A 23078-nucleotide genomic window follows, 5' to 3' on the forward strand; every position below is an offset into this window, starting at 1 on the left:
GACCCGTTTTTTGTATTCCACAATTTCATTTGATTTGTTTAATACACAGATTTCATTCATGGTTCTGAGAAAATGTCCATCAGGAGTTATCGACTTTAGAAAATATGCTCAGTCTAGTTAGGCCACCGCTAGCAAGACAACAGTGATAAGTCCCCCCTCCATATACCTGGTCCCCTGTCGAACTTGATTCCCCGAGATTCCAACTTTCAATCAAATGAAACTAACTAGTTGTATTGTTTTGTAAACCATTTTGGGTGAGAACATATAGTTACGTTATTATTTGACCGACAAGCAATAGTTGTCATTTTGTGTCGACCAAATCGGATAAGATCGAAATACACTTATGCGGGGTGGTGGTTAGTGTACTGTCAATAACTCCAAGATTAAGGGATCATTACTTTGTTATCATTGTTCTGTAATCGGACTAAATCCATTGTAAAAGGAGAAACCAGTCGATCGGTAGTGTCAAAGTACTCATCCTTCGCGATTGAAGATCAAGTCCAAGTCCGATCCGAAGTCCTTAAATATAATCGGCCTACACTTTCTTTTGTTGATGCGGGGGACGAGATGTAAGAAGGGATAAAAGTGCTAAAGTACTGATTGGAAAACATGTTATGTGGCTTCCAGCACAAAGTTTTGACAACAACGCCTTTTGTTAGGTGGGAAGGATCCCATATGCTTCTTCCAAAGACCACCATTTTGTTTTCGGACCTTTACAAATTGGTTATCCGATTAGGTCTTGATCGGGCAACAGAGGAATCCAGGTTGTATGGCATTAAGGAGCCCTGTTTTCAGAGATTAGAAAACAGGTTTATAGGATACCATAAACTTTAAATGTGGATGGACTTTCGGAACTTGCTCTAATGGCTTTGTAAAGAGGTTTCTATTTCTTAACTTCCTCTAATTATAATTACTGTTCTCTTTCATCTATTTTTCCCTCGGTTGAATGAAATGTTTGAGATCTTATTTCGAACAAATTTCATTCAGAGAAAAATGTTTGTATCCCCCATCAGATATTATGATCATACATCGTTGCATCAGTTTAAAAGTTTAGTTAATTTACCAGATTATTATATTATGGTTATATTGATGATTCGAAATAAAAATTGTAATCCAGGAATGTGTACTACATATTTTTGAGAACCTACAATGCAATTTATGTCTACATATCACTGTTGCGAAGTGTTCCAGGCAAGGTTGGAGCATTGACAGTAATTAATAAACAGTTCTCCACCATTTTGGAATGCCCTATCGATTTCTTCCTTTGGAGAATTGAGAGATTTGGCTGACGATTAACGGTGTTCTACACCATACCTGTTACGCCACAATATAGCAACAGTGAAAGCATTTCTTGAAGGATTTGCTTCGGCAGAGGGATCAAATCGATTTGGTCGTACAAAAGTAAAGGGTCGGTGTGGACTTCTTTAGAGATTTGTGATATTGATGAAGGGATTAGGTCAAGATATAGTTGGTTAATCTTTTGAAACCTGTGGATTATATCGGGTAAAGATGATTTTTGAAACGTGAGTTTACGCCATTTTAGTTACTTCTTTGGATTAAGTTGTGTGAGAAAGTTCAAACATGTTGCCGTTAGTTTGCGAGAGAAATAAATGTGTATTTTTCCGATGCTTATGAACCATCATAACGATCATAAGCTTTTGGAGACTCGAACACACTTCATTGCTCACCCACTTTACAATAAAAATATTATGTAAAAGCAGAGAGGCATTACAGATAAAACCCATGGTAGACATGGTAGAGGTTCTTTTATGATGATGAAGGTTATGTAGCATATTTACCATCTCTAAAATTACTCTTAATTTAAAAAGAAATCGACGAATTTACAGATGTACTGTCACTAAAGTTCACCACAAACCATAATTCTTTTTTTTTCTGACAGACTAGGGGGGAAGCCGTGCGAAAATCAACCTGTGCGCATATTGCACAAAAGATGAAGAAAAAAAATCACCTCCGTATTTCGGCGCCAAAGAATGTATCGATTATTTTTTCGGTTCAAATCGCGACTCAATCGATAACTGTTCCCCTCCTTGTACTGGCCTTTTGAAACAATGTCTGATAGCAACAGATTAAGATTTAGATTATTTACAAATCTGCTTAGCGCTTTCAGTTTTGTCTTTTATGTCCCCCTCTCCCTTGCCTTCGTTCGCCCGGTCCGATCGAATCGATGCATTCTTTTGGGAGGAATATTGATCAGATGACTCGGCTGTAAATTGTGTTTGCTTCAAGAAAGATTGATTTGGAACGATCGAAACAGATTTACCTTCACAAATCCTTTTCTTAGATCTCTCACCAACAGTGGAATGTATGAGGTAATCTATGAAAAGCAATCTCTTAAGTATCTTGTTTTTTGCCCGGCTACCATGTCTACATTGTTCAGCGAGAAGTAAAAGAGATAAATGCAAGACAGTACACCTTTCAAATGTTCACACTATCCCCTCTTCTCTTTCCAAATTTGAAAAGCTTTAATGATGTGGTGTAAAATGTCGTACATTTATTTTTTTCATAAATGCTTTATTTTGCAATACCGTTATTACATGCAAATAGGTGAACGTAGTAAGTAACCATACACAATTGAACTCGATGCAAAAGAACATAATTCATCAAATGTAGATGAAAACATGTTTAAAAACGGTGAAGATTGTGGACTAAGATATTATTTTGTCCCCTGTCCGAATAATACTGTACAAAATGACACGCTGGTGGAAGATCTATGAAGTGAGTGGCGTAAAGGCAATTGAAGACTACACAAAGTATCTTTCCTGATTTCATAAAGTCATAAAGGCATGTTTGCGAGTATGTGTGTGGGGAGGGGGGGGGGAGTAAACATCACCATGCAGTTTCCAAATAAAACAAGTTGGTATTTACCTGTGTGTATGTAGGTGTGTTTCTTCATATCTGATTTCTGATGGAACCTCTTGCCGCAGTACTGACACGGATATGGCCTGGTGTCTGAGTGGATCAGCATGTGGGTTGATAACGTTGATGACCTCTTGAATGTCTTTCCACACTGCTTGCACTCGAACGATCTCTCCTGCGAGTGCACGGCGCGGTGCTGACTGAGGCTGACAGCATGGCCGAACGTCTTGTGACAAATGTCGCAGGCGAAAGGACGCTTACCGCTGTGGGAACGTCGCACGTGGACCTCCAACCCGTGCGGCGTACTGAACACCTTTCCACAGTCCAGACAGTTGAATGTGCAGTGGGGACCGACGCCAATTGGCGGCGAATCGAGGAGCTTTGAATCGCTGACCTCGTCAACCTCTGGAGACAACCGCTGCTGGAGATGATGCGAGTGGTGCTCGGGAATACGGACGTTGCTTGGTGTTAGCGGAATCCCGCCGCCGGGGAGACGCGGTGGCTCACCATGGACGATACCGTCACGTGTCAGCGTCTTTTCGTGCTGATGACGCGCGTGAGCATGCTGGACCATCGAATACGGAGGTGAACGGTACGCGGCGAAATTTGGGATGGCGAGACCCACTTTGGCGTTATACCAGCGGAGATCTTCTGGTGACAAGGTGCCAATTATGTCCTTCTCTAGCTGGGCAAATCGAGCGCGGTAAACGTCGGTGTAACTGAGTCGACCGTCTTTGAGTAATTCATTCATCTCCCGACTGATGAAATCTGCAGAGGGTAAAATGAAACAGAACACACCCTTGTAACTAACAAAATTTATCAAAAAACTAAGATTGTGAATCAAAGAAAGTTATGAATCACATTTTAAAGACAAGAAAATATAAATGAATCGAATCAACCTAAACTTAAATAATGTTCAGTATCAATCATGTCGTTAGTTCATATGCTTCTACAGCTTGTTAGCATCTTTGACGTGAATAATTATGAGTAAATGATCTGCAATTCTGAATTAATTTTTCGTGCACAAGTCGATATGACTCTGGAATATAGACCACAAAGTTTGGGATTCAAACCTTGACTGAGGCACTAATATTATTTTACATGACATTGACTTGAATTTGCTACACTCGACCCAGCCGAGGTAAAAGGGTACTTGACAGGAATGTATTCATAACAGATTAAAAATGGCAGGCTATGTTGAAGCTTTGGTAATTATTTTGGAGCACCAAGAGTATCGTAGCTGACAGACCTGAGCGCTTCATGACAATCCCTTTACTATTATTAATTCTTGCACATCAATCTCCAGACACATTGATTGTTATTTTTCAGGAAATCACAAAAATCGATACTGGCTTGATGTGGAACGAGAAAACAGATTTGTTGTTTATCATCGGCGGTATCGGGTTAGAACACAGCATCTACTCATTAAGGTCGTTTCTTTCTTTACATAGAATGACCTCATTGAGCGGGTTAAGGTATCCTTGAATGTAAACCCTCTAATCTCGACTTTATCGATCGGTTTACTAGTTGAATCGGTATGCACTCGCCACCATTTCATCAAATATGCTGAACGAAACAAAAGTGTATTTCTTTAAAATGATGTGCAAAACAGCACGTTTTTTTTTTCTTATAACTATTCTGTTTTTGAGACATATTGCTATTTTATTACGATTGTTTCGTTCCATACGTACTTTATGCAAGTGTTCATTATTTCAAATCTGCAGATTGCACCAGCTAATTCTAACAGTTACAAAAATACATGTTTCATTTTTTGCCTCTAGACTGAATGCAGTTAGCAAAACGAAATCATTCACGAGACTTTGCAATGATTTTATGCACAGCTGTTGAAATAAGCTAATCAGATATAAATTAAATATATATCTTCGAAAGACCTTTGGCTCTTGCAATCACAATGCAGAGCTATTATTGTCATAATATCACGGTATAAATCTGTTTTATCTACAATAAGAATCCGCGTATTATTAAAACACCTGTTGATATTCGCATGACATGGGTATGATGGAGGCGAATTTAAAATTAGCTTATAATTTGCGTTTTGTTTGCTTTCTGTATCGAATCGCATGACATGTAAAACTGGATATATTCCTCAAATGATTTCATCATAAGAAATACACCATTGGCAGTACAGTGTATTACAAAGTTGTTCTTATGTAACACTGACGACATGCCTGATATTGAGGATGAATCTTACTCTTACAATTTTGGGAGAAGTGACATTAAGTATTTGCCAGATCATTTGCATTGAATTGCCTAACGCGCTTATTTTGATAACCCTGTGACTTTGTTTTCAAGAATTGATGTTCTTGCATAAGGATAGCTACCAGTTTCATTGTTCCATACACTTGTTATTGATAATTTATTGGACTTCTGTGGTGTATAGTCAAGATTCACGACACCATTTTGTGAGGCACCCTGTACTGAAATCACGATTCTTGCCATACGAATGAAATTGATTTTCTACTTGTAACTTTGTAGCGCATGGAATCAGTTTTCATTTATCCGAAATTCGATATGGATGTTTAACTACGGAGGCACAGATTGCACATGTGAAACAAATATTGGTCTTTTGCTACGTTGAAGGGTGTGGAGAAACACTTGATATGGTATCTCCAATACGCAAAATTGAATACACCCTGTAAGAGATTTTTGAGAACGCGAATTTTAACCAAGGAAATTCAATATCTCAAGTATTAGCTCATACAGAAAATTACTAAAAGAAATCAAGTTCCCATCCACAACCCTTCAATTATCTCTATTATCACCTGAACACGCCATCACAAACACCTGTGTCTAAATTTGAACAGCTTAGATTTCATGATACACAAAGGCAAGGGACTCAAAGTACGTATACACAGTACTATTTCTAAAAATTGAATTGTATTATGAAATTGCAATTTCTGATCATGTATAAATCAAGTCGCTGGCTAACTCAACAGGCCATCAGTGTGTTATTCGGGAATACATAACATTTAGTTTACGTTTAGTTCGTATCTTGACCAGTGCACCCTGTACAAAATGACCAAAAAAAGAATACCTCATAGTGTTTTAGAGGGAACATGCATCTTGGTCAGGATAAACAATATTAACAAAAAAATCATGTTCATTCGGTATAAGTTCACCCTACATTGCGTACACATAATGCATTATTTTATCATACACACATCAATTTTGTAACCCCATTTTCGGTGTGGAAATATCGAAGAGTCACAGGATTTGAGACGAGCGAGATCGGAATGGTGATGAATTTCCGTGATTATGGGTTTTCAATCACTTTTAGAGTTTTGACCAACCTCCTTGGCAGTCGTCCTTCACTTAAAACACATTGCCTAATCAGGCAGCCATATTGCTTCCCTGGCTTCAAAAATTAATCGAGTTAAAACATATTACCTGTAATTTAGGAGTACGAACAATGGCCCAGTAGATTGATATTGCCGCATATAGCGTAATGATGACGATAAAAGGAGACGCGGGATTTATGAGTTGTGGGGCGCAGATTTTTCATGCATTTTATTATTACACCATAGCCGAGGCGTGACGATCGTATACATTAGTGGTCTGTTCACACTTCTAGAATATAACTATTCAGTGTGCATGCTTAATTCATTGGGATTCCTTCCCAAGATAGTGTCTGATGCGCAATACATCTCAAACTAATCATAACTCAAAAGTTAAGGATAAAATGGTATAGATAAGTAAGCAACCTCAGATAAGCCCAGATTAACCCAAGTACCATGATATGATATAAACGTCTTTTGCACAAGCCCCCTCCACATTCTCACATACACACACACTATTACAATTGTGTACATAAGAGCAAAATGTTCATTAAAATGTTCAATACGGTAGTAATACTGTATACCCTATTTGAACACTCAAAATTCCCCCCTTGTTAGCCACACCATTGCGACGCACTGCATTTCAGAAAATATTGCTAGAATTCTATCAATGGTAACGCACTTATTTTTAGTATCTGCACGGCTTTGTAAAAAATGAAAAGAAATTGAGGATGATTATACTAATGAGGATTTGTCTCTTTCTCGTCCTCTTGGTTTTATTCTCGGGTTTTATTATCGCGTATGAATCCTATCTTACATTTAAAAAATTATGCCACAATCGTGTTAGCCATCAATGTACAGATTGAGAGGATTGCTTTTTTATTACCCTCGTTCCCGCCTAAAAATATCGATGCATCCTAGTGCTGCCGCCCACATCACGCATCTGTAGATAATTTGGAACGTAAGATATTCCCTTCTATCTTATTCATCTACCCGTCTGTAAAGTTTGAATATCGAATATAGAGTCGCATTATAACTGTAATAGTTTATAAAATGTATGTGTCAATAGCTGTATTCATGATAGAGTTTCAAGATTTCAAACATTACCAGGCAGGAATATTGAGAACATTTACCGTGCTGATCTAAGATTATAAATGTGTGTCCTTTGTGCCTCATTTTAAGAGTTTAGAACCCCTCTCACACCCATCATGCAAATACTTTAAAAACATTTTACTATTCGTTATAAAATTATGTTGCAACGGAAAACTTTACAAGTACCGTCCCCCCATACTAAAATAATAACAACTTTACAAATACCGACCCCCCTACTAAAATATAAAATTAAAAATCTATCTTTTTTACTTAATTTTCTAAATTCTGGAATATTTCATCTTGCGGGGAGTTGCTACAAAGTTTAATCTATGAAGTTGGTTTTTATTGAGCTCTCACAAAGAGGAAGTCGATGATTAAATGATGAGTCGAGTCAGAAAAAAATTAAGACTCGTTCTCCGAGCGATTCGTGACTATTGCAGATTTCGTTTGTTTTGGCAAGATTTGGTGGAGTGATTTTTGTGGCTATTTTTCACGTTATACGAGCCCATTAAAAATATTTTTGCAAGTGGGTTTCCTTAATCAAGGGTACCGTATGCACTCTTTCATTCCTGACAAATGAGATAAAGATTAACATCTTCTCTGTACTTTTCTAGTCGCATTTTTATACCTCAAAACTAGAAATTCGTGTGATAAAACAAACAGGGGAGTCGAGCGCATAGTTAATGGTCCAGTTGAAAAGATCTGATTTTGTATAGTGATCAGACATTCCTTTAGATTAGCATTGCTCCTTCGTTATCATTTCATCCGTAAAGTACGTGCAAGCATTATTTCCGACTTAGTTAACGGTTTCTAATATGATCTTCCCATTCGTCTTGTTTGAAAATTTAGATCTAGTATGCTCTAAATTCAACTTCCAAAGTTGATTAGAAAAGAAATTTAGTTTGATCGTTTTATTTCGACGTTATTCCTGCAGTTCTGTCACACTTCACTTTTAACCACGGACTTGCCATTAGTAGAAACAAAACAAACATACCGGAGGCAAACAACTGTAGAAGCTCTGAGGGGCGTTATGCCCATTTCATGGACTTAAGAAATCTTGAGGTTTGCGACGCGTCTTCTGTGAGGCGTTTATTTCGGCAAAGATGCTGCATGCGCAAGATAGGAGAATCTGTGCATACCGATACTTTGCCAAAGAAGCGCGTCATAAGAATTGCGTCGTAAATCGGGGGAGCGTTTCATGAAAGGACTTGTCAGACGTTTTATCCGACAAGTCCTATTTTATCCGACAGTTACCATAGTAACATTGCTTATCAGCCAATCAAAATCAAGGAAAGATGTCAGATCTGACAACATGTCGGACAAAAATGTTGATGAAACGCTCCCCTGGAATAATCTGCATGATGCAGAGCCACGTAACCACGGTGGCTCGTAGGCCTCGGGATAAATTGCGAATTTGAAATTAATTGCGCAAAGACGATTTCGAATCGCCATTGTGATTAATCGCTATTTCAATCTTACGAACCCAAAATATGATTACAAAAAGTCATGTATGAGGGATGTTCACCCTCCTTTTGATTACAATATAATGACTTATACGACAGTCACAAGAACGAAACCGACTCCAAACGAGCGATGATTAGTCATTCCAAAGCTTTGATCGATCTGGAATCAGTTTCGTTGGTGTGACTGTGGAATTAGGCAGGTATCGAAAAAGTTATCATCGATAATACGGGGCCTCTTTCTGCTCCAGTACATCACGATGTTTATCATCAATATGACAAAGGAACACTATACGATCTTCATATTTTCATCTTGTCGGAGGGTGGCCGGGGACGGTCATTCACAGCTCGTGTCCTTGGTATAGATATCAGAAGGAAATGACAATCGCAACTCTGTGGATATTACCATGATTACGGAGGTCTATTTCTTTTCCGATTTCATCTTCGTATTCATCGTCGGTATGACCACCGAGGATACAAAAAACACCACCCAACATCATCATCGTACACATTACAGGCAATAAGTAAACCGATACATCCCGGTGGACCGCGGTTTCCCCGCGTCTTTTCTTTCCCATCTCAATTCTCTTCTCTCTCTCTCCTAATGAAGTCATCTTCTATATACCCTCGTACTTTCACACTTTGCGATGGTTACGTGCCCCGGGTGCCAACGACGAATGCCGAGTATTGCCGAGTATTCCCCAGACGAACCGGGACGTCATTATACACTGATTCTTTTAATTAGGAGTCTGCCACTGAATTCTCTTGATTTACATGTAAATGATTGTGATTTCCTTAAAGCAAGATGAAAGAAGTACAAATCCATTTCCTAGTTTCCTCTTAAAAATGCAAATTTTGAAATCGCATATCCTACTGTTTCTTTTTTCGATATATTGTGAAATTAGAAAGATATGAGCCTATAAATTATAGGATTGTGATGGATCTAGTGATCAAAAGCTTCAATACAACTCTTTTGGTGCACGACCTTTACGGTAATGGTAAGGGAAAGTGATGTTTCGTACGCTGAGGTTTTCTACCTTTTCGACTATAGCATGATTATTGGTCATCAGAATTCATCAACAACTAGCGATTCGGTCTAGGGCATTTTGAAATAAACATTTTGACCGAGTCTGCTATCCATCAAAGGACACTATCAATAGCCTCTACAATCATCAATATCATCATCATTGTCATCACAACACTGAATCTTTAAAGCGCGGGAAAATGTGACATCGACACACTAACACGCGCGCTTCATCCACCCACCCATATGCTCGCATTACTCCATTGCAACCATGAATAATAGATGACGCTGTGTCTTCCTCGTAGGAAAGTCTAACCTCTCTTGGCGTATTGAGGAGAAGCCGAATGGGAGATGGAGAAATCAAGGAAATGGAAACCAAAGAATAACGAATCAATTAATATTGTTTCACCGTGTCCTCGCGCCATTACGAGAAGAAAAAGAAATCGGATGAGAGGGGAGAGGAAGACTGTTTGACAGCCCGGAGACAACTCAATCTATGCCTTTCGTACCAGCCGTGGCCAGTGGCTTGGAACGGCCGGGGCTGTCACAGTAATTGCGCTGCGGCCAACTCACAATTTTTCACGCGCGTTCATCTTCTGCCCTCTCGCCTCCTCATCTTTTCCACGCTTATTTCAAAGATAATTTTGTTTTGCCTTTAAGGGTATATTCGTCCGGTCTCCCAAATGGCCTCCTCAAAAAATAAAGAGCAGAGATTTCTTTCATTGCAAGGGTATGATGTTGAATACAAGAGGCAAAAACTTTGTGAAATATTAATGAATGCATTTCTTAACACGAAGGAATATTGAGTAGTCGTTATCTTAGAGAGGCGGGGTGTCGAAGAAGAAGAGGGATATCGTTCAAATCTAAGAGTTAATTTTAGAATGGCATACATTACAACATCTAAGATTGAAATAACATTCTCAGAGTATCTTATTTAGAGCTGAACGATTATTTGCTCAATGCTGTATTCTTGAAATATTATGTTATTATTTAGCCTTCGGTTCTGATTTCATACAGATTACTACTATAAATTATATTTTGTATCCTTTGTTTGAAGGAATTAGAGTAAAGTTTATTGTCTCATTTGATGTCATTAACATCTTATTGATTGATCGATCCTTTTAAAGCATTTCCTTTTTTCAAATGACAGTAGTCGTTAAGAGGCAATAATGGCGGGAACTATTAGGAGTGCATCTTTAAGTCATTAGTTTGACCTAACCTGAGGTGAAAAGGCTCGGAAATTATTCCACCTCCTCGTTTCCCTCGTTTTCCCTCGATTTAATCTGAAAACCGCGCGACGTCCGTATGGGATTTATGCAGTGTCTGACGACCCGTCACAGCTTCTGATATTTCGGAACTAATCAGTGTGGTAACGAATTAAAATGAAAAGGGATGAAAAATTATCGGCTGCTTCTTCCTTCTAAACGCTATGTTCTTCTTTCCCCTGAGCAAGCGCCTAGCTCCGAGGCCTTGGCGAGGGCGCGAAAGCGTGGCGGAATTTAAAATCAAAGTGACTTCTCGTATGGCGGAAGACGGTGAAGATTGTTGGGAGGGGTGGGTAAAGGTTCATGATTGCTTGGAAATTGAAGATTGGAAGGATGTATTTAAATCGGCATTGAGAGACGGAGTGGGAATGTTTGAAGCCACTTTATTTGACAAGCATCAGCAAATAAGATTTGATTTCGCAACAACCAGAGCGAAAAGGGTCTTCTCACGTTACGGTATTATCTGCTTATGATGATTTTATTGTCTAGTCTTGGGTAATAGCTGGGTGAGGATCGAATTGAGGGGTTCATCCCATGCCTGATCATTCATTCTCTACACTAATGTCGACTTTGCTCAAGACCATGCCATCAACCCTATTATGTAATTATGATGGCAATTAAAATATTAAGGTATTACACTTCAGTGACCTTTATCATGTTTATCATACCCAAATCCTGCAGTAAGTGATCATAAAGGTTTTAATCGAGATAGAGAGAACAAATAACACCTTAAGAAAGAGAAGAACAACTAGATGTGATTATGATATGGTAAGTGGGGGTAATGATTTCAAGGCTGTGAGAGATTAATGAGAAGAGACGGGAATGAAATTAGATGATTAGATTATGTTCATAAAGCTCTTACTCAAAGCTTACCATTTGACGGGGGTGAAGGGATATCATAGCTCGAAATCTCTCCTTGAAACCGGTAGCCACTTGCCTTGGTAGGGCTACCATCCCCGATGGTCAAGGGGGCAATATCTGGCCTCAGCCTTGGACTGGTACTGTTATGCAGCTTCGGGACGGTCAGCGCCAACTGCATCGTGGAAGGAGGGACATCAGCCGAAGACGGCCTGCCAGGGAGTGGACTACCAGCCGTACTGGCCGGAACGGGTAGGCCTGGATGACGACGAGCGTTGGTGAGGTCAGCGAGGCGCTGTTCAATGCTGAGAGTCGGACTGTGTTGCTTGGTCGGGACGGCTGCCGTGGACGAATCGGTGAACGGGAACGGTCGCGATGACGGCTGGGGAGGTTGGACGAGCATATATCGATGATGGGGGTTGATCTCGCCATTGGTGGGTAGCCTGAGATCCAAAGCATCTAGGATGAATCAATAAAAAGTTCATAAGTGTTAGACATTTCAAAATGACACGCAGATATATTGGAGAAGGTCACTTTGTACTATGAAATACCAAGTTTGTGTTCGATATCATTATAATGCAACTGGGATACGTGATCATTCAATCTAATTTGACGGTCGAATCATGTTATGATTAATGTCTTTCAAATGAATGTTCCTTTCCTGTACTTTAACTTAAGCATGTTAATAGTGGCTCGTTATTATGTTAGCCGCTAGCGGATATCTTTGAGTAATGGTAAAGAAACGTGTTTAGGCTCAACTTTCCAGACTAGAGCTCGTTTGACATATGAGATAGAGTCTTTCACATGACACCCTGGTATCTAGAGATTACAAAAAATACTCTTGATCAGGACTTTGTGAGGAAACTTTTCTTATGTTTCTACCGAGTGTGTGATAATTCCGCTGAAGCAAAATGACGAATCATGCCCAGTATCCAAATCCTCTCGATCGGTCCCAGGTGTTTCAAATATGATTGAGCATTCGAGGAAGATTTTCAATCTCAAATTCCCCTACGTCCACCCGTGACTGCCTCGGTCTACACGTCCCAGAGGTGCGGTGGCACAGTGCTGCCCTTTTGCTTGTGATACCCAACAAAATTTGACAGGTGTGGGACTGGATACGAATGATGACTCGTCGTGTAGCGCAGGACGTGGGTCGCCCAACTCCTTGATAATTGATTAAACCAATTAATCTCGCTCGAAACTGAGCAATTATGATATTCAATCAACAGAAGGAAATATATCACGGCGATAATAGGGTCATTTAAAATTCGACTCCAGGCCACAAGCCATTTTGGAACGCACCCGAGAAGGATGGGGGACGATTGTTTCCATCTTCGTTTCATTTATGCATGTGGTTAGGATTTAGTTCTAGGCGATTCAGTTTTTTGAGGAATATGGCGCGCATGTCCCATCTCCAATACTTGTGATGCATCTTGTGTCCCAAAGCGGACATTCTTAAATATTATTCTTGAAATTCGTATATATTTTGGTCATATTTTTCCATTCTTTACTCTTACAGTTTAATATTATTTTGAATATACTTTTTTTCACTCCTGTGTGTGTGTGAGGAGGTTATGGAAGTATTCACATCCAACCCCACCCCGACATATATTGAAACCACATTGTTACACAGTTTTTTTTTTTTTTGGGGGGGGGGGGTTGTTTTTTTAAGTTTTCGCAAAGATGATCAGGGTTTATTATTAAATCTTTAACCATGTTAACTGGAATTATAGTGTACCTTGTACATGTATATTGGTGACCATACATGCTGATCTTTAATTAATAAAATCAATAATCATTCTCTGAAAATTTAGAGAAAATGCTATAGAGCAAAATAATGTAACCAAAATGTTAAAACTAGCCATTGAATTCCTTGAGTCTTCTAGGGTGCCTTTTTACTAACGACCTTTTTCATGCTCAAAGATACATAATCGTGCAAGATTGGTTTATAAAACCTTCTTTAAACGTAATAATATCTCAACATATCCAATCTCTTGCACGAAAGTCTCTTCGCTTATGTATGACTTTGGTTCGATGTTTAGATGTCACACATTATCTTTGAAATAAAAAATTTACAAACTGTATTATTGCAACATAATCAAGCTCTTGACTTTGATTCGATCTTGCTTGGAAGTGTCCCGTGTACACTCATTATTCATGAGCGGAAGAGGGGTTTACTAACAGTGCAGTCAAAGATCATTTACTTGAGGGGTGATTCCTCATCTTCAGATAAGCGGAAAACTAGGAATTGAGGAAAACAGAGAGAGAGAGAAAGAGGGAGTTGATGGATAGAGAGGAGGTTAACAGAGAGGGGAATAAGTCCGAGGGAAAATTGGTAAAGTGGTGGAAAGAGGGGGAAGGGGTGGAAACGCAATGAGAGATCGGAAAAGGAGCATAAGGAGAAGGCGAAATTTAAGAGAGAAAGGGATTATATCGAGGGACAGAGATAGAGAGAGAAATGTGGACGAAAACGAGAAAGAGGACAGTGAGAGGGGAGGTTTGATAGAAGAAAATAAATGATTAACATGCGATTTGATGGATGATGATTCCAAACACTGTCGTACGGTATTGACGTGGACTGATTGCGTTAGCCACTTATCCCAGATTACCCTGACTGGTATCAGATGTCTTCCGTCTTTCGACCAATCTTACCCTGTCACATCACAAGACCAATACCTCAACAATCACCAAAATGCTACCTTTGGTTTGATCTTTTTATTGGTTAGTTATCAATTTTCGCCGCGTGACGATATTTTATATTAGTATGGATGCTTTAAATAGTAGGCCTATTGGTTATATGGTGTGTGAAAAGTTTGCGCAAAAGTTCCAAAACGGAATGGAGATAATATCCTTGTAGATGTTTGGGTTAATTCTGTCTGCTTTGTTCCCGTTCTGGTTTGCTACAACCCTCTTGTTTCAATACGAGACTGAGCCAATCAGGCATTATACGTATTCCACAGTACACCATATCCGAGTTCGGAAATCTTTTGTTGAAACTTTTCATATTCATATTTAAAGTTTATTTAAACAACGATGTTAAACGTACGATACAAAAAAAAGTTCAAAATGCTTCACAGGGCCTGCCTCCACATTATTGACATGATTCAAGATGGGTTGTTTTTCACATTATTGTCGAGTAAATCAAAGACTTCTCAATGGAATGTGTCTTTTTGTGTTATTTTTGTTTTCCTATATACTACAAAGGGTCTTTCCCCACATTCCAAGACTCTGACACACATCAGAAAAACAACTTCAAGGTAGATGACCCCTTGATATCAATCTGTGCAGAACGTTTAGACACCATAATTGCACTCAAAGAAGACCCAAAAGATGAATAAAATGCTTTTCCTTTGACGAGGAGCTAATATTCGACAGTTGTTCACATTATTACTCCGTGTTTTCATCACTGTGGTATCTATTCTATTTATCCATCCCTATTGTTGATTATTGTTTGTGCGATTTTACTCAAAGACCTTTCCGGATTAGGCGGTTAAAGAGGAACGGATTTGTATTGAAGTTAAAGAGAAGACACATCCGATTACGGAGATTTTTGCCTTTAATCTAATCGGATAACAAATTTAGTTTAAGAATAAACCATCGGTATGAGCGATGAGTCTACTCATCATTGATGTGATCGTCTGCTCGACCCATGACATTTTTCCATAATGACCAGCGCATTGTCTTATTTCGATCGCATTTTCCCGCGAAAACTTTTTGAGTTGTGAAGTGGACCAAAACGCGTCGCCTGGATTTTGCATCCATCATCTGCATGCTTCGCGTTAGGTTAACGCTTGTGTCGAAACCTTTACAGATTCTGTTTCCCTTTCTCTTCTAAAACTCTGCAAAGTTAACATTCCCGGGTTTCTGTTGATTTATTTCTTTTCGATCTGATTCATTCACGTTGCTTTATCTGAAATCAACGAAGTAAGAAATGTTTCTTTTGTACTTCGAGCCTTGCAGCCCGCGCTATTCAAAATCACTGACTCACGCGCGCAACTTGAACAGACTCCGCGAGACAAATACTCGGTAGAAGGGCATGCCTGCAGTGTGTTTATAACCTCAAACACGTTCAAAGATCAGGGCTGGGTTTTTTCCCCTCCTCTCCTAAAATCATTTATTGCACTTCATTAGCATCAGATCAAAGGTGTCTATGGCAGTATCGCTATGAAAAGATAACAAAGGAGAACAAACGAAGATATGGAGAGAGGAACAGGCGATGAAATTCCTACACTGTGGTTTACGGAAGGCTGGGCCGCACGCGACTCGGCGTGGGTTGCTATCAATAGTGTGTAACGCAAGCCCGCTGCTGACATGTCGAATTCCCGCCAACCGGAATGATTTCGGATTCTCGCTTTGTTAATTTTTCAAAATGCAAATCTTCTTTCTCCTTTCAATCCATTCTTTATCTTCTCCTTTTGTCAATGAAGTCGAATATTAATCTAATTAATGTCTAGTGACGTTTCAAGAGCCCTGCAGCCTCATGGGCAACGTAACAATAGGGTTATGGTTTTTTTACCAAGTCCCTGGCGATTGTTTTTTTTTTAGACAGAATACAAACATGAATTCTTAGAATGTTAGAGAGGTGTAGACGGATCGCTTTATCCAACCTTTTGCAAATGACTGATATGAATACAAGAACATGTTAATTCCCCGTGACAAATTTTACATAATTCATAGGGCATATTGTAGGGAAGGAGATAAAGACTGATGATCTAAACTTACAATGACGTCATTGACCTTGATATAAAATGAAAAATTATGAGTATTATTTTGATGATGTACAAAAATATGTTAAGGACTCAAAGAATACGTGACCGAGTTAGCGCAGCGACCAAATTTATCTTTAGTGCGTTTCGCATTTTAATAAAAAAAAGATCCGCTTGTCAATACTAACCAAGATGTAATGGGAATTTTAAACAAAATTCTAGGGTTTCATAATTAATAAGGGGAAGTCGACTAACCCTAACTCCGTGCTCCAGCTCTGTATGGTGTCGTGTTTGACAATTTTCTATTTCGTGCAAGAAAATGAAAATGTTAAATGATTTACTTAGTAAGTCACGAGTAAACCATACACCAGATTTGAAAACCGAATCACTTATTCAAATTTTTCGAAGGATCTTGAAGAAACCCCAAGTTAATATTTGCTCGATTATCTTATCAAAAAACTGGAAGAGCAGAATATCATAATATGATAAATCAAAGGCGAGGTATGTAGGCCTATACTATTGTGCATGTATAAGTGAGGTCAGACACATCGATAACCATTCCAATTTACCGATTTGTAATATTCTTTGTCATAACGAATGTTAATGTCTTATTCGATTGCATCTCGGTCTGAAATAAGTAACTATCGGCCTGTGTGACCCGCTGAATACAACTGGATTGATAGGAGCTTTTTGGAATGGAACAGTGTCCCTCGATCTGCTGTTGATCTGGAAGCAATCTTGGCTGTGACTGGGTTCTGAGCAAATGCTTCCGAGTGTTACAATGGCCAAAGTCAAGCAATGCACGAACGATAATAGCCTTTATTCACCCGATCCAACACCTGTTGATAAAACCCACACAACTCAGTCTCCCCGACGAGCCCTTTGTCAACATGGTAGTTGAGAAATCAAAGTTTACAGCTTTCCTCTCTTTTAGAATCCTTAAATAAATATCAAAAGTATGATTTCTTTTACTTCTTAATAACGCTTCACGCAGTGTATCGTAAGCGTGCGCAGATTACAAGTTGGTTATGACGCACTTCGTTTTATCAGGTAGTAAGATAAGCAACCCTGAAATCGTATCATTATGGCAATTTTCAGGGGTGTAGCCAGTAGCCATTACCATGCTAAATGGGGGAATGGTATTCCAACGGGTACCCTGTTTCATAAAACTCGTCATCAGTTGCAAGTTAAAAGGTCCCGTGAAAGGGTGATTGGATGAGATAAGATCTATCACAGAATCATTTACGATTGATTACAGTTGAAGATATCCACGCGAAGGAAGGTGGCGTAAGTGCCTTCAACAAGTTGATAATAATGTATAGACTTGATAGGAATGGTTATTTATTCCCAGGGGGGCATGACCCCTATGCTCCCTTCCTGTTACCCCTGTATGGACCCACCCTATAGTGGACCAGGGACGTGAGAGGAAGACCTGAGGGGACCCCCTACTGATCTTGGGTCGCGTGTATAAACTGACGAAATAGCAACCGAACTCTTTGTTTTCTTGGTACAATATTGGTTAAAGGGAGCCGGAATTTGTAGCTTTGGGGACACCTGCCTGTTATGTACACATCATATAGCCTATCAATACTAGATAAGGTGTATAAACCTTCGGACTGGACGTGGAGAGAGAAGAAAACAAATCGTGAGAGGAAGGAAGAACACACGAGTTCGTTATGTCAACGAAACTAGACCGAGATTAGCAAATACAACGGTTTTGATTGGTCTTTGGGATCTACGCCACACGACCCACACGCGCACATGATTTAGATAACTCTAAAATTATGGTGTCAATCTCTTTGGGGTATTAGTCTTAGCCGGCTCAGCCGTTATCTGAACATTCTGCGACCAGGGTTTGAGTACGGGTGTGTGGGTGTGTGTATGTATGTGAGGGTGTGTGTGTGAGTACAATGGCGGATGTCACAAACCCGCATCGACAATGAGTCGTAAAAGTCCACTCGTGTCTAATTCGTCAGCAGAGGCGCCACGAAGAAATTGCATGGGTCATGTTTTGCGTAATCGAATTTAAATCCAACATAGTGATGATAATATTGAAATTATTGAGGGCTACCTGTAAAGATTGTGATGTCTGATGTGGATGGCATGGAGTAAATAATGGTAATGCTGTCCTTAAACTTAACGTATATATACTAAATGACATGCCTTTAGCGACTGACTGTCGGATCAGTCTAAATAAACCATCAAGGAGATTTGCAAAACACATGTTAAGTAGGCCCAAACTTATCTTGCATCCGTCATTCGACAATAATAAACCAGCTTAATTGAAATAAGGTGTCCTTAGTTAAACATCCTTTGCATGGCTCCACCTCGATTCCTTTGATGTTATCCTAAATAAACAAAAAATTCTGAGAAAAAAACGAAACCTTCGTGATATTGAGACAGAACAGACTAGACTACGAATACATAGTATATCACCTTTAACCTCATATCTAAATTAGCTGTGGTATCACCATACTCTTATTCCCTGTATCATATTTGTTTTACCTGGGATGGTAAACTAAACATGTTACCTTAACTATAAGGAGTTTAAGAGAGTAACAAATAAGATATTTCCCTTGTCTTCCCCCTCGCCTATAATGAGGATGCTTAAGTTTCGTCTTCAGTTTCGATTGAGGTCATCCAATGGAAAAAAAAAATCACGTAATTTGAAAGAAATGGTTTCAGTACATGCAAATTGGGTTGCGTCTAATTTTTACATCCTAAATTTTCCCCAAAGCAACAAAATGTGCCCCAAATATCTAAGAATTATGGCCATGTTCTATTGAACAAGAGCAATTTGGTACGATATCAGTCAGACATTATCTCGCCTACGTTTAGTCTAAACGAAATGAAGAAACAATCGATCAAATCAAATAAACGTAATGATTTAACTATGAGAATTAGCCACATTCATTATTTTTAAAAGATTTTGTCTAGTAATTATCATTTTGTGTACAATCAAACTTTTGAACTCGTAATAAGGAAAAGATGAAGAGTATAGAGTCCAGTCTTGTTGTAAATCTTATGAAGTATAAACAGCATAAAGATTTAAAACAAAAAAAAATCCTAAAATAGTTAAACCCCGTGTAAGTAAGACGCGATCTAATCTATGAAGGTGACTCATTAATACACTGTTGCCAATTATAATTAATTTTCTAAAAATGAAAAAATGCCACCCTCCTTTTCTAGCTGATATTTATATTTTAGACGGCTGATTAAATAGTTTGTGCTTTTTATCTCGATATCTTTCCTGAGTCAGCCAAATAGTGCGACTTTCCCACCATCTCAGTCACTTCGACTTGGTTCATTTTCTGCGAAGCGATTAAAATGAGAAAGTTATTGAAGTTATGCTTCATTCCATTCCATTTGATATCGTTTCATTTCATTCCCATCCAGCCCCATGTAGCACTGATTTTACTGCTTTCCCACACTTTTTGAGCTGCTTTTTCGAGTTCATTACTCTCGCATGTGTTCAGTGTGCGTTACTTTATTGGTATACAGTATCCACGCAGACAGCTTCTGCTGGATACATTACACGTGCAGTGTGGAGCGAGTCTCGCGACGGACTCGTCTTCTCTCGTTCGCTGCCCGACCGCATCCGACCAATTAAGGGCAAATTAAACTCGGATACTTTACTTTAAACAGATTTCGCCTTCTATTTTGTCATAATTTTCCATACATCGTCGTTTTTCGACGATTTTTTTAAACATTCTGTCAGTTTGAATATATTATGTTCATTTCAAGTGACCATTGAGCCAACAGTTTTGAGGGGCCAAACATTGTGTAAAGAGCAATATTTTTCTATTTAAAAAGTCATGAGCAATGCGAAATGGTAACAATTTGGATCCCCCTTCCACTCTATGTGTTTCTTTTTGCCTCTGTCTCTGTCTCTCTCTCTCTCTCCCTCTTATTTTTTAAATTTTGAGCGTCCTGTCTTTTGAATAACCTCAAACGCAAACTATAGACGGCAATCCAAACTTTTATTATTATTTTGCCACTCCTTCTGTTCTTTGGTTTTATAAATCAGTAACTCTCCTATAATATAAATCTTATTAAGATTGCTTTCTTGGTAGTTAGATCAACGTTGTTAAACTGAATATGATACCATTGACGAAATTATATTTATCTTCATTTTATTAAAAAATAACAAGTAATTCCCTTACCATTGTTTTGAATGAGATAGCTCAAACGCTTTTTATCTTTTATTTTGAAGTAATTATTTGATTTTTGTGAAATGTTTTTTTTTTTTAATGACGTCATTCCCCAATTTGTTTATCAAAACCTGCCTTTTTCTTTCCTATTCTTAAAAATGGTAACTAGTTTTATCGTCTCCTCGGATATGATCATAAATCTGAACATCTTCATTTGTACTGTAAAATATCGTCATAAAGTTTCGTTGTAAAGATAAGAATTTTTCTTGAATTTTAAAAGTGAAAAAAAAAACAACACCGATTGTCATTTCCACTGCATATTTTGTAGAAGTGCTTATTTTGTTCAATATCTATATCGTCCAACCAAAATAATTTAGTATTGAGAACTGCACCAAAGCTACTATTACTACTCAAATCAATTAGCGCATTTATTTGCCAAACCAAGTGTGTGTGTTTTCTGTTTCCTCGCAATCAAATTAAACATACGCGCCGGGTTGACCCCGGCCAGTCAAGTGAATTTTATTCTTTATTTTTTTACAAATTAAAGAAAGGAATAATAATATTTGACGTGTGGAAAATCGTAATCATTTTACACCAATCGTCGGTAATTTTTAGCAACAACGAAATACTTTACATTCATTCCATCTTTTTGTTTAGTTTTAACAGCCATGGCAGCGGTGGGATAACCCTACACACCGTACCAGTACGATAATTATCGAAGCGCATTTTTCCCCCTTTTTTTAAATTGTTCTTTAGACCAAATACGTGATTTTTGACTGATTTGTTTTGACTGACTAGGCAAGTAACCACATGAGGGGAGTCGACAAAAGAGAGGAAATAAATGATGATAAAAAGATGATACACGCTTCAATAACGTGTGTAGTGCAGTACGCTGAGAAATGGTGGCTCTCACCGGGTTTGCAGCGTGCCTGCCTGCGGGAAGTCTTCGCATGCACGAACTTGAACATCGTACTAATGAGCGCTGGTTTTGAGGCATGTAACCGCAGTCTGACTCCATAATGAACATGTATGGTGTTTTGATCATACCAGTGGCGACCAACAATGCAGGGAGCTTAATTTGAAACAGTTTGCAGCAGGAGATCACACTCTAGATGTTATTTTAAGTAATTAGATATTTATTATTAATTGCTTCGATTTGGGAAAGAAAAGGACTTGTGTCAGGTCTCGACCGCATGTCGGGAGTGATGAAATTGGTATCAAATTATGATTAAAAGACAATTTAGAATGTCCTTACTCGAATGCAATAGCAGAGGAACAGTTGGTGTTTTTTATGTCTTTATATACGGAATTCTGTATTTGTCAACTTTCGTCAAAAGAGGGAATAAACAGTTGTTGTAGTTTAATTTAAAAAAAACGCCGCAATAATGCACTTTGAAGTGTGCTTTGTATTCGTGTCATCATACGGCTTCGAGATTCATAAACCCAGTAGGCCTAAGATTTATTTACCATGACAACAAAGAATTTTATAGGAAAATGAATAAAAATATAAAATTCAGGCATAATAATTACTTCATCTGTTTCCGAACACAATTTAAAAATCATTTCATCCAAGAATGATTTTTGTCAAGTTTATTTTTTTCGGAAATAAAGTAAAATGATTTGCATAACCATGGGCATATAAAAATATATATATTATTACAATAAAGTATAAGCAAAATCTTCAACAAGTTCAAAGTTTACCTTCTGGCATTATCACATCAAAAGAACAAAGGTATTTCAAATAATATATGCACTTTCCAAAAGGAATGAGGCAATCCGGATAAGTTTGTTATATAGTTATTCTGACTAATCAAAAAATTGCATTATGCATGAAAAAATGCAAATGCGGTGAAAATCGTTTTAAGACATAAAACATGAAATAAAATGGAATCGGAGCTCACCTTTTTTCTTTGGAGTAACGGGTGTAAAAGCACTTCCAGTTCTGGGCTCAGCAGTGACGGCTATCCCGGGAGAGGCGGGGTAGCTTTCTTCCGAGTCCTCGATGGGAGATGGAGCATAACGCTGGGGCTTTTTGCTCACTTTGACCGTCTTTAAAAATGATCTTGGCATTTTTGTAATTTCTCCAAATACCACAAAATAATGGAAGTTGGTAAGCAGAAACGGATAACCAGATGAGATGAAAATGACAATACTGGATCAAGATGAATTTAAAGACGTTATCCACACGTTGGTATATCTTTTAAAAACCCGGCACAGAAAACATTATTTTCTGACATGAAATTCTTATGACGACAAATTAAATCAGGGGATTCCAAGTTAACTGGTATTTGATGATGATTTAACAAGCAGTGAATAGATGTTTCTCCTGCCACGTCTATTTAGACACTG

At 38.4% G+C, this 23078-nt stretch overlaps 1 protein-coding gene across 1 annotated transcript; it reads right to left on the minus strand.

Annotated features, from left to right (window-relative positions):
* Nucleotides 1–1893: 1893 nt before the first annotated feature.
* LOC129277664 (zinc finger protein 747-like) lies at nucleotides 1894–22799 on the minus strand. Its single transcript, XM_054913816.2, has 3 exons — nucleotides 22631–22799; nucleotides 11888–12331; nucleotides 1894–3645 (listed from the first exon to the last, which is right to left on the minus strand). The coding sequence occupies exons 1-3, from the start codon at nucleotides 22797–22799 to the stop codon at nucleotides 2795–2797; spliced, it is 1464 nt and encodes a 487-aa protein (XP_054769791.2). The 3' UTR covers nucleotides 1894–2794.
* Nucleotides 22800–23078: the final 279 nt, after the last annotated feature.

This window comes from Lytechinus pictus, chromosome 15 (genome assembly GCF_037042905.1).
Source record: "Lytechinus pictus isolate F3 Inbred chromosome 15, Lp3.0, whole genome shotgun sequence".
NCBI lineage: Eukaryota > Metazoa > Echinodermata > Echinoidea > Temnopleuroida > Toxopneustidae > Lytechinus > Lytechinus pictus.

What these genes read in the sequence shown, in the direction of transcription:
- LOC129277664 (XM_054913816.2), bottom strand. Translation starts at nt 22,799, where the DNA reads ATGCCAAGATCATTTTTAAAGACGGTCAAAGTGAGCAAAAAGCCCCAG. An exon ending in CGTTACTCCAAAGAAAAAAG is followed by an intron (nt 12,332 to 22,630) that starts GTGAGCTCCGAT and finishes GATTCATCCTAG; the next exon opens with ATGCTTTGGATCTCAGGCTA. An exon ending in CCCTTCACCCCCGTCAAATG is followed by an intron (nt 3,646 to 11,887) that starts GTAAGCTTTGAG and finishes TACCCTCTGCAG; the next exon opens with ATTTCATCAGTCGGGAGATG.